This window comes from Rhineura floridana, chromosome 6 (genome assembly GCF_030035675.1).
Source record: "Rhineura floridana isolate rRhiFlo1 chromosome 6, rRhiFlo1.hap2, whole genome shotgun sequence".
In the NCBI taxonomy this organism is placed as follows: Eukaryota; Metazoa; Chordata; class Lepidosauria; order Squamata; family Rhineuridae; genus Rhineura; species Rhineura floridana.
In genome coordinates, this window is record NC_084485.1 from 151,315,680 (window position 1) to 151,328,498 (window position 12,819).

The window sequence follows — 12,819 nt, forward strand, 5'->3', positions numbered from 1 at the left end:
ATGAAATAATAAATACCTCCCATGTAGAAGTAATATAAAAGAAACTAGTCAGATCCTCTTAAAGGATCATTTCCAAAAATAATTGGGAGAACAGCAGGTTTAATGATATTCTCTGATATGATTTTCAGTATACTACTTTCCACCTTTGTGTGTATATTTCTTTGTTTCTCTTCTATTTCCTGTATCCCATCCCCAGCAGAATGCTTTTATTGCGGGTTTTTAATTGGTTTTATTACATTGAAAATTGACAACTATAAAGACTTTTAAAAAAATTAAAGACAAAAAGTAGTGGTAATGAAGCAAAGAGTTTAACACTTTTAAAACTTGTGTGTGTAAGCTTTTAACTTCAGGTCCTCTGGAATTAAAATTCCAAATAAAGCTTTTACAGCCTCATCTTCTCCATCATAACAACTATGTTAGGTGGGTCACCACTCATTGCTTCTGTATATCTATCTTGGTACCTAATTTAAAATTGTAAGGGCTTCCTTGGTAGTGTAGTCAGAGCAGTCAGGAATGGCCATCTCATTTTTTCAAGTCCGCTGCTTCTGCAATTACTGGGAGCACCTACTATATGCTGTTGATTTGAAAGAAAAGATTTTAATGCATGTTTCTATAGACTGACCATTTCAATCTACATTAGATATTATGAACACAGAAGCAGGGAACAGTGGTTAATTAACCTAAAACTAGCATTGCTATTGTGTCACCATTATCTCCTAGTCATCACACTAGAAATGGCTAGTCTGTACTCTTGCAAGGATTGTGTGAGACAGTGTCACCCAGCAAATAATTCATTGATTTCTGTGTTGACATATTTGTTGTCAACTTATTATGTGCCAACTATTTTGAAACAGTGGTGTCTAATCATTTAACTAACGAAGATCCTCTAGAACAGTGGTTCCCAACCTTTTTTTCCCATGGACCACTTGAAAATTGCTGAGGGTCTTGGTAGAACACTTAATGATTTTTCTACCTGTTGTGGAAATTATACTGTACTGTGCTAGGTGCTGTATGATTTTTAATTGTATTTTATTGCTTCTTTTATTATGTTGTATGTTATTTTGTGGAGAGCCAGTGTGGCATAGTGGTTAAGGTGTTGCACTACCACCTGGGACACCGTGGTTCGAATCCCCGTATAGCCATCAAACTCACTGGGTGACCTTGGGCCAGTCACTGCCTCTTAGCCTCAGAGGGAGGCAATGGTAAACCCCTTCTTAATACCGCTTACCGTGAAAGCCCTATTTGTAGGGTCACCATAAGTTGGGATCGACTTGAAGGCAGTCCATTTCATTTCATTTCATGTTATTTTGTATTACAATGTGCATTCCATAGAATGCACATTATAATACAGTAAAATGCAATATAAGAAAAAAGAAGCAATAAAAATACAGTTAAAAGTCAGTATGAATATTTAACATGGACATGCTGCAGACCACTTGAATGAAGCTCACAGACCACTGATGGTCCATAGACCGCAATTTGGAAACCTCTGCTCTACAAGAAGTTTATCCAAATTTTCCTTTTTATTGAAGGTGTACCTACCCTGAAAGTCCTAGTTTACCTGCAGGGAGTGTGAAGTGATGGATTAAAGAAAAGCATAGCAAATGAATATTAATTTTGTCATGTAAGAATGGAACGCAGAAGCATTTGCTAGTACCTTAAATTTTGAATGTTTAAAGGCCCATGTACAAAGACCACAGAAGCAGTTTGAAGATAACAGTCCTGAATAACCTCTTCCTTTTATGTTAGGGCAGCATCCTTCAGTGTTAATCACCTATTGAGCACCCCACTTCAGCCTGATCATTGGTCTTCAACTGGAGGGGACACCATGCCCCAACCTAATATGGATGGCTCCACAACCTCCACCTCCCTCCCGTCTCTCTCTCTCTCTCTCTCTCTCTCTCTCTCTCTCTCTCTCTTCCGAGGAGGAGGAGGAGGAGGAGGATGGGTTGAGAAGCGGGAAAGGGTGGTTATTACCAGAAGCAAAAGAGGAGAGAACATTTTTCCTTGAAAAATTATACTGATGAGGGGATGTTGAAAGTACATGAGCCCTGGCTGTCTTTGCTTCTGCTCTGCATAGGCAGAAAAGGAGAGAGACAAACTAAAGATGGGTCTCCTGAGAATTTCAGATGGATTCCCATTCTGAAAAAATTACTACTAATGATCCGCATTATAGTGCATGGTAGTGTACTGCTAACTTAAAGCAGGAGCACACAAAACACACACTGTCAAATGTAGCAGATGAATAGTAAGATTCTTATCCAAGTTCCTAATTGTTTCAGCCTATCCTCTAGTGGTCTGTGGACCACCTGTGGCTTGCAAGCTTTGTTCGGATGGTCTGGCATGCCTGTGAATTTGGAGTTGAAGATGGGAGATGGCATATCTATCACATTTAATATTCATTTTGATTTTTAATTATATTGTTATTGCTGCTTTTATTTATTTTATTGTCTTACAATATGGATTGTATGGAATTGTTGTATCAAGTGGTGTTCAGATCAATGGCACTGTAAAGCATAGTATGCTGATTTCTCTGTGTGGTTAAGCAGGGTGTGTGTTCCTAATCATACGAACATAAGAGCCTGCTGGATCAGGCCAATGGCCCATTTAGTCCAGTATCCTGTTCTCACAGTGGCCAACCAGTTGCCCATGAGAAACCTGCAAGCAGGACCTGAGTGCAAAGTGCATTCTCCCATTCTGGAGGTTCCAGCAACTGGCATTTGGAAGCATACTGCCTCCATCTGGCATCCTATCGTAGTTGCTGCCTTGTGGTACTTGTGACTTTGGACAAGTTTACAAACTAGGTATACACTTTTAACATCGGAGTCAATTTTAGGGCTCTCCTTCAGTGTGAAATATATATAATTTATTTTTCCAAGGATTATTAGCCATCTGGGAATACTGATTTATGTGCCGAGTATGATGTGAGAGGTGGAAAGGGAACCAGAATTGCTTTGGGGGAAGGGTGTGTACAGGTACAGAATTTTGCTTCACATCCTGAAAAACCTTCACCTAATAGTGTTGGGGAGTTTTTCCTTATTCTGATCTATTCCTAGAGTACATTATGACATATGCATACAATGACATCATGATGCCTGAGCATGGTACCCCACTGCCGTGTCTAGACTTGGGTACATTGAGTTCTTGGCCCCGTATCCAGTGGCATCACACAGATTAGATTCCAGTAAATAGCCTTGTGGTCTCTATTGCCCTCTCACTCTTTCTATAGGTTTTCCATCTTATTTAGAGTTATGCTTACCAGCCGAAAGGATAGCAGAAGTCAAATGATTGTGTATATATTTCTGTATATATTTCTGTATATATTGTTTCTCTCATTGGGCACTTTGTAAATTGGTCCCAAATATTTTTTTGCTACAACCTTCAGAAAGTTTCAGGACACTTATTTCTGCTTTGCTTATAATTAAAGAATAGTCTGAAAATCCCGCTTAGCATATGCGATAATATTGTGACTGGTAGATTAGTGTGTGGCTAATGTATTTTGGCTAATCTGAAATAAATAGGTGACTGTTACAGTGGTCAAACATTGCAGGTCATGAGCTATAACCTGAGCAGTGTCCCTTACCTTAACCCACTCTAAAGTTTTAGCACGTTCAGTTTACTGGAAGTGAGCATACGCTATTGAAAGAAGTGTTTGTTCTTGTGAAAGTAGCATTCTTGTCAGCAAGACTGGAGCAGGAGATGATACTCATATAAAGTGTTTGGGATTCATTTGCGGTAGATGTTGATTAGCTAATGAATAGAAATATGGCAAAAGGGAGAGCTAAGGGGCAGAGTTAAAGTATCTCTTCTGTAAGATAGTTATATTATTATGAAGGAGAATGCTTGAGGGAGAAAGTTTAATAATAATAATAATAATAATTTAATTTCTGTGTCGCCTATCTGGCCAATGGCCACTCTAGGCGACGTACATGTAGCAGTTAAAACACAATATGATAAAATACAATAATACAATAAAAACAATACAGCAGCAACAACAGCACTAATGCAGGGTAAGAGGCATTTCAGTCATAACAATTTACCCTCCCCGGAAATCCCAAAGGCCTGTTGAAAGAGCCAGGTCTTTAAGGCTTTACGGAATACATTTAGGGAAGAGGCATGCCGTAGATCTTGTGGGAGGGAGTTCCAGAGTGTGGGGGCCGCCACTGAGAATGCCCTCTCTCTAGTTCCCGCCAATCTAGCTGTTTTTGTCGGCGGGATTGAGAGAAGGCCCTGTGTGGCTGATCTTGCCGGGCGGCATAATTGGTGGTGTTGAAGGCGCTCCTTTAGATAAACTGGGCCGAGACCGTATAGGGATTTAAAGGTTAATACCAACACCTTGAATTGGGCCCGGAAGACAACTGGAAGTCAGTGTAGATCGAACAACACTGGTGTGATGTGATCCCGGCGGCGACTGTTCATAAGTAGTCGAGCTGCCGCATTTTGTATAAGTTGTAGTTTCTGGACCGTTTTCAAGGGTAACCCCATGTAGAGCGCATTACAGTAATCCAAACGAGAGGTGACCAGGGCGTGTACTACCTGTGGGAGCTGATGAACAGGAAGGTAGGGTTGCAGCCTTCGTATAAGGTGTAGTTGATACCAGGCTGCCCGGCTCACTGCCGAAATCTGAGCCTCCATGGACAGCTTGGAATCAAGTACAACCCCAAGGCTGCGGACCTGGTCTTTCAGGGGTAAACTCACCCCATTGAACCTCAGGTCAACATCTCCCAACCTTCTCTTGTCCCCCACGAGCAGCACCTCGGTCTTATCAGGGTTCAACTTCAGCTTGTTCCTTCCCATCCATCCACTCACGGATTCCAGGCACTTGGACAAGGTCCCACAGCCAACTCTGGTGAAGATTTAAATGAGAGATAGAGCTGAGTGTCATCCACATATTGGTGACACTGCAGCCCAAATCTCCTAATGATTGTCCCCAGCGGCTTCATGTAAATGTTAAATAGCATGGGAGAGAGGATAGAACCCTGTGGCACACCACAATTGAGAGGCCAAGGGTCTGAGACCTCCTCCCCCAATGATACCTGTTGGTGCCTATCGGAGAGAAAGGAGCGGAACCACTGTAATACAGTGCCTCCAATTCCCGATCCCTCCAGGCGATGTAACAGGATACTGTGGTCAACAGTATCAAAAGCCGCTGAGAGATCGAGGAGGACAAGAAAGGTGAATTCTCCCCTATCTAATGCCCTCCTCAAATCATCTACCAGAGCGACCAAGGCTGTTTCAGTTCCGTGACCAGTCCTGAAACCCAATTGGTTTAGACAATGTGTACTGTTAGATGGCCAATATTCTAATGTTATGGATCTGAATTAGGTATTATATATACCAGCCCTAATTGCTTTACTACTGTTTCTCTCACCACCACCACCCATTTTGAGCAATAAGTTTAAGGGAACTTGTATGCATTTTAGCCTCTTGTGAGTCATATTCATTTCCAAAAGTGTATGCAAATTCATTTTCTGAGAACTGACTATTTTTGACCTATTGTCTTCCTCATGCAGTATGAGAAGCAGGCATCAAGATAAATATTTTCTAATCCTACCGGTGGTGCCATTTTCTTTTGTTAGGGTTGCTCCACCTGCAACTGGAGCCGTCATGGAGAAAAGTGGGAACATTCAGTTGGAGATTCCTGACTTCAGCAATTCTGTTCTGAGCCACCTCAACCAGCTGCGCATGCAGGGCCGGCTGTGTGACATTGTGGTCAATGTGCAGGGCCAGGCATTCAGGGCACACAAGGTAGTGCTGGCTGCCAGCTCGCCTTACTTCCGGGACCACATGTCACTCAACGAGATGAGCACCGTCTCCATCTCTGTCATCAAGAACCCCACTGTCTTTGAGCAACTGCTCTCTTTCTGCTACACTGGGCGGATATGCCTCCAGTTGGCTGATATCATAAGCTACCTGACTGCAGCCAGTTTTCTGCAGATGCAACATATTATAGACAAGTGTACACAGATCTTGGAGGGCATTCATTTCAAAATTAATGTGGCTGAGGTTGAAGCAGAATTGAGCCAAACAAGGGCAAAGCATCAAGAACGGCCTCCAGAATCTCATCGGGCTTCCCCATCTCTGAATCGCTCTTTGAGTCCACACCACAGCACCCCAAAAGGAAGCCGAATGGGCCAGGTCAGCACCGTGCTGGACATTCGGGAACTTAGTCCTCCTGAGGAGTCTACAAGCCCTCAGATAATTGAACAGAGCTCAGATGTGGAGAGCAGGGAGCCCATACTGAGGATTAATAGGGCAGGTCAGTGGTATGTGGAGACGGGAGTGGCAGACCATGGTGGGCAGGGTGATGATGATGTCAAAGTTCTTGGAGCAGTACGAATCAAAACAGAAAACCTGGAGGAGTGGCTGGGGACAGAAAATCAGCCATCTGGAGAAGATGGAAGCAGTGCTGAGGAGGTCACCGCCATGGTAATTGATACTACAGGCCATGGATCAATGGGACAGGAAAGTTACACTTTAGGCTCATCAGGAGCAAAAGTGGCCAGGCCAACCAGCACTGAGATTGACAGGTGAGACTGTCTATTATTATTACTTTTTTAATACTGATTTTCTTCCGAGAGTGCTCTGGGCAATGTGCAAGCACCATAATTCCTGCTGTCTAGAGCTTACAGTCCAAAGAAGTCACAGGGGACAAGGCATGATAAAAGGGACTGATGTTACAGTTTGCAGAGAAAACAGCAGAATGTGCAGAAATGATGAATTGGGCAGTCAGAGGGTATTCTAGAATATGGTGATGAGATTCCATCCCTCAGTTAGGTTTCACATAATCTCCAGAGTGGAATTTGATCTACCCCAGCAGATATATGTTCTATCCATTTCCTATGGTATTGCTTTTGAAAGGAAATCGGATGCTATGAAGGGTTTATCTTCTTCATGTTCCTATTTCTGGAAATTGCTAATAAGTCCCTAACATTCACTGATAGATTACTCACCTTTTCTCAGAAGTGGTTTCTATGGTAAGACTTCAACACCTCTTGTACACAATCTAATATGTTTTTGAGATGTGTCACATATTGCCTGGCCTCCCTAGGTTTGTATTTATTTATATCTTAACTGGATTTGATCTAAACTAAAGTAATAATTTCCAATCTATCTTTTTGTAGCCTGTTCTACCCTGAAGGCTCTAAGTGGGTAACTAATTTTTGTAACATACATGTATTCAGAATACAGATTCAAAATATAAAAACATGCTAAAAATCTCAGCCAAAAAAGTTGCACAGGGGTGAGATGGATCACTTAAGGGAAGGCAATTCTGTAGCTGTGAGCCAGTCACTGGTTCAGCTTAGGCATCGTACCAATTCGTAGTTTTGAGCTGCTTTCCTGCTTTCTTCTTCCATTTGCACAGCTGTCTGATCTGTAGGTACAGTGGCCTCTGAAGATGGAGCAGGGGCTGTAACTAGGATTTGTCAATGCAGACATCACACCAAACCATAGTTAGTACAAGTTATGGTTTTCAAACCATGGTTTGTCTATTGAGATATGGTGAATTTTCTATGGTTAAGCTTCTTTAATATGATTTGGCAGAATGTCTAAATTGAGCCTTTTTGTTTGCATAGTGTTCTTACTTGAAACAGAAATAGTAACACTGTGAGAGTACTCTTGGCTCCTCTTGTAGAAGAGGTGGTCACTGAGGTTCATGTGTCAGACATACCAGTAAGTATAACAAAAGTGATTTCTGTCTTGAACAGAGATTTGCATAGTAATAGTGTTCACTGTGAATTTCTCCTTGAGTGAATAGGCCTGAGACAGTTCATCCTCTCTTCTTGTCCTAACTACTCTTCTTGCCCCCAGGAAGCTACGTTGCTTCTTAAACCTTCTGGGTACATTTGTAAGTTGCTGGGTTGCCTTAACATATCTTCATTGGCAACACAGAAGTAACTTTATTAACAACAACAAATCTGATGTTATGACTAATATTTTTGAACAGATCTTCTGTTTCTCATTTCTTTTGTTCCAGATATTATTATATTGCCCAAATATCCATTAATCTCTATTTCCATTCACAGATTTAGCCCTTCTGGTAGTGTGGTTACTGTCAATGAGCGGTACAGGTCAAAAAGTGAATCTCCATGGCGGATGGATGAACCTAAGCAACCCAGTTCCCAGGTGGGTATTCTTTTACTAGGGCTTTACTACTACAGTGGAAGCACATTATAACTCGTTTGTTATAATAGATTTGGATATATTGTGGGTATAACTATGTCCCCAAGTACAATACTGTGTACAGTACCATGGTTTTCATTATAACATGGAAACCTTATAGCGCAGGTGCATCCTTTGTTCCCCGACCCTGTGTTATAATGAGCTTCCATTGTATTAGTATTCATGTAGGTGTCTACAAATAGGCTGTTTATAGTGGAGCAGGCAGCAAGTGATAGATGGATTTGCAGTCTGAAAGACATGACACAGTAGGGAGGGTAATGGGAAGGGAAGGGGTTAAGAAGTTCAGCAAAATTGAACAAGAATAAAGGACGGGGGATCAGAGAAAGAGTCATGTACCAAAAGAATGAAACTTACTGAGTACGCTGCAGAAGAAATGATGAATAATAGGTTTTACTGGGTTGTTTATATACATGTACTTTACACGGAATGAGTAGAATTACAATCTAGAAAATTACAGAAGGGGAAAACTGAGAAAGAGGAATAAGATGGAGATGGAATAAACAATGGGACAATATGTAATTATTGCAGTTTCATGTACTTATGTTTTACATGTATGAATATACTATACTAAGATATACTATACTAAGTATATAACAAAACTATACATAGTGTTTTTGAATCTGGACATTCCACTTGGCTACTGGCAAATAGACTTATGCTCGATACTTTTAAGAACCCACTTTTAAAGCCATTATAGCATCTTCTGTTAGTGAATTCTATAACATGTAAAATAAGGCTGCAGTAATCTGTGCCTAAAGCAGCCATTCTGAGAAAATTATCTGCCCTCAGTATAAAGCACTCTGCTTAAATGAATTTGTATAGCTGTAAATATTTAGCAGAATAGATTATACAAAGTAAGTTAAGTAACTTTAACTTACATAGGGTGATACCTAACAAAGTCACACTCAGAGTAGACCCATTGAAATCAATTTTCATTGATTTCAATGGGTATGTCTAATGCTAGATATCACCCATAGTTTATCCTGAGCAGTGAGGCTGTACTTTCTTGCTCTGATAACACTGTGGCAGCAATTACTCCATAGTCTGAACATGCAAGTATGAGTAAAGGCATGCAGGAGATAACACTTTGGTCAGCCAGTTGCAGCAAAACATGGCAAAAACCCCACAGAATTCATTGGCTGTCCAAGGATTTCTCCAAGGCCCCAAACCTTTGACTGTGGTTTTAATATTCTGTATAAGAATTTGATTGGTTGATTGGGTTTATTTATATGTCCCCTTTCCACAGTGACCTGTGCCCAAAGTGGCTTATAACAAGCACTCAAAATAAAAGCCCTGGGGGAGGGAGAGAAGTCAATTTACAAAACATAGCAATACATTCAAATAAGACAATAAACAATTTAGCAAACATAAAATAAATTCAATATTACAAAAGAAATAATCTAAACTTAAATGCATAAGTATAGTCCATCTCTCAGAATTTAAGAGTACCTTACTGGATCGGGGAAATGCTTACCTTGTCCAGTATTCAGTGTTAAGAAATACTTCTCTTAATTATGGACCTACTCTCAGTCTGTCTCATTGGATGATTCTGAGTTTAGAGAGTATAACGTGTCTCTTGCCACTTGCTTCACGCAGCTCTGTAAACCTCTGTTATGTCATCCCTCCAGACTACTTCAATCCAACATCTTTACAAAACACACAAACCATTTCCATTTAGGAAAAAGCATCAAGACTGCTTGTAGACAGTAATGATGCCCCTGATAAAACAGATGTGTGTGTCTTAAATCTTTAAAACCCTCTTGTGTTCAATGCAAAGCTTTTGGTCTGTAATCTTTGCTTCTCTGGAGCATATGCTATTACTGCTCATAAGCGGAGATCTTGCTGTTGTGCTGCTCACCCTTTTTAAGGATGAAAACTTGAAATAGTTGCACAAAGACTTAAATACTGAGTTGTTATTTACGGCAATAAGTTAGAAGTTGGAAATTGCATAGAACTGGAAAGGTGTAGCCAAATTCTCTCTTAAAAGGTGGTAGTATAGAGTCTGGCATTTGGCACTGAATGAGAAACTAACTCAGTGGAGTAAACAGGTCAGATGAGAAATGCACCATGATGGATTTTTGGATGCTTGGTCCCTATTTCTCATATACATCAATCACCAAGGCAGTGGAATCTGCCCACCACTTCCGCCGTCTTATTTTGGAGGGATACATATGTTGAATTTCTAACCCTATTTGGCCATCACATGCCAAAAAGGGAACCCTTGTGTTCCATTCTTCCTCTCCCCTTACAGAGCATAATTTTCCAGAACTGCAACATTACCATGCTGTGCTTTTCCCTGCTTGCAGAAGCCATGATACAGGATGGCTATATCATATGCAGTTAGCAAAATTGTTACTATATACTGCAGACGGAGAAGAATGAAATGCAAGGGTCCACTTTTTGGGTTGTATTATCCTTGTAACGTATGATTCTGCCCTTAAACAACAGATAAATCAGGTGTGGGGAAACTTTGGTCCTCCAGATTATGAGTCATCACCCATCACCCACAGGCACCATGGCATCCTTAAAGGCCTTCAGTAGCACCCCCAGCAGGTAGCCCAAAATCTGAACTTTCATTAAAAAGTAAGTCTCTAGCCCTCCTAGAGAGAAAGTTATAGAGCAAAATGTGCAGGCACTCTTCTAAACAATTTATGTGAAATGAGCCAGCCTGGCTGCTGCTTCCTGTCTGTGTTATTAAGCCAATAAGTGAAGTCAGAGCTGTGATTGATAAATGAGTTGTTTGGACACCATGCAACAGGAATCCCTAGGGTTCTAAAGAGCTGCTATTTTGCCCTCCCTTTTAGTGCCCTTTTCCTGCTTTTGTCTTTTTTCCTAATTCTTGGAATTTGCCCTTCCTTTTTCCCTAGCAACCAGGATGAATCTTTCCTGTGCTGGGTTCACCTGAAATCAGGTAGTCTCTAGAACTTATTTTCTGCAAATACTACTACACAATAAGTATGGGTGAATGTTTATTTTATGTACACCGCCCAGAGAGCCCTTGGGCTTAGGGCGGTATATAAATTAAATAAAATAAATAAAATAAATAAATAAACAACCTCCCTCCCCCCCAACTTTGCAAAGAGGCTTAGGCACATCTCCAGCTAAAGACCAGGAACCCATTAAGAATTCAGTGTATAGTTAATTTACTATGGTATACATGTCTACTCAGAGGTAGTTCTGTTTGGGTTTTACAAGGCTTACTTCCAGGTAAATGGGTATAGGATGGCAGGCTAGACTTTGGTTTAGGGCCAGCACTGAGGGAAAACAGGTTTCTTTGTCTTACAGCAGGCAGAAATTCAACAGGTCAAGCCTTTTCTAGTATGGAAAGACAATTATAGAAAAAGCTTCACCATAACTACTCTAATTTTGTGTTATGCCATGCCCCCATGGCAGCCATTTTGTGACTGGTACCCCCAGCACTCACTCAAAATTTGAAATGTGCCTTCGGGTCCAAAAAGGTTGGCAACCTTGGCTCCGGCTGTAGCTGAACTATACCTCACATCAGCTCTAGCAAGCAGGGATTTTGGAAGGTGTAGTTCAGCAACGTCTGGAGGGCCAAAGGTTCCCGACATCTGATCAAAATCATGCCAGAGAAATATAAATTTCTCTGATTCTGTCTGGACTTAGTCATTACTAAGAGAAGATATTAAATCCTTGATGGACACAACTCAGAGCCCCTTAGAAGATCAGGATGCAAATGCTTCATCCTCATACAATCAATCTATGTCAGATTTGAGGTCTGTTGAAGTTTAGCTTTATTTGTCAAGGTTTAATCTTGCATTTCCTCCAATGAATTCTGAGTGCAAACTCTAACAGCAGCCTGTTAAATAGCCTGAGAGAGAGTGACTGACTCAAGGTCACGCGGTGGTCATATGGAATGTGGCAGTGTAAGCCATGTTTGTCTGCCCATTCACATATAAAGGGGCAAGGGGAACAGGTTTTTTTATCATAACAAAAACACTTTAACAAGGAAAAAAATGTGGAACAAGTCAGTTAGACCAATTTCATATTGTAATTAAAGTAAGCCCTTGTAGTGCCACTTCCAGTATTTGGCTATTTCCGCACAAGTGGCCATTAGCATTATTAATACTAATGTGTTACAGCAGGCATTTTCTGAGGCTCGGAGATGGGCAGTAACACAAACATTGGGTCTGGTGCAATCAGCTGCTTGGTTATATCAAATGTCATCCCATGGATGTTTAATAAAAAATCCTGCATGAACAGGCAATTCCACTATAGATGGAAGAGACAACCTTGCATTACACATCCCCTCCAACTCGCAGGTGACAGTGTTGATGTAATGCATTTTCCCCAGATTCAAATGCCAGTGGTGTACCAGCATCAGCATAGACTCCTTTTGGATATTCCACATACCATTCTACCTCTTCTGTGGAATTACAATCTCAAGGTCCCCTTGTCTCCATTCCACCATCATATCCTTAGAGTTTCAATATAGTGTGGTAATGTAGATGAATGAAATAATCCCTTTTGTCCCTCTTGAAGACTGATCACAACATTTTTCAAAGACAATCCAAGTTGCACAAAGCTTCATTTGTAGTTTCTGCTGGTGAATGATGCCATTTGTAACTAACCAATTGATTTTAAATATTTTCTCAGCTCAAATTGACCAGCCTT

General features: G+C 40.9%; 1 protein-coding gene across 7 annotated transcripts in view; it reads left to right on the forward strand.

Annotated features, from left to right (window-relative positions):
• The window catches only part of ZBTB37 (zinc finger and BTB domain containing 37), a 37,960-nt gene that overhangs the window by 3,482 nt on the left and 21,659 nt on the right, over window positions 1–12,819 (forward strand). For 6 of the 7 annotated variants that reach the window (XR_009763637.1, XR_009763636.1, XM_061634151.1 and 3 more), the window contains exons 2-3: window positions 5,580–6,530; window positions 8,028–8,127. Coding sequence is in view for 5 of the 7 variants with exons in the window: in XM_061634151.1 (XP_061490135.1) it covers window positions 5,608–6,530; window positions 8,028–8,127 (1,023 nt within the window). In the remaining 2 variants the exon portion in view is untranslated. Of the gene's footprint in view, window positions 1–5,579; window positions 6,531–8,027; window positions 8,128–11,051; window positions 11,096–12,819 lie in introns of all 7 variants that reach the window. The other variant, XM_061634152.1, reaches the window with a different exon arrangement.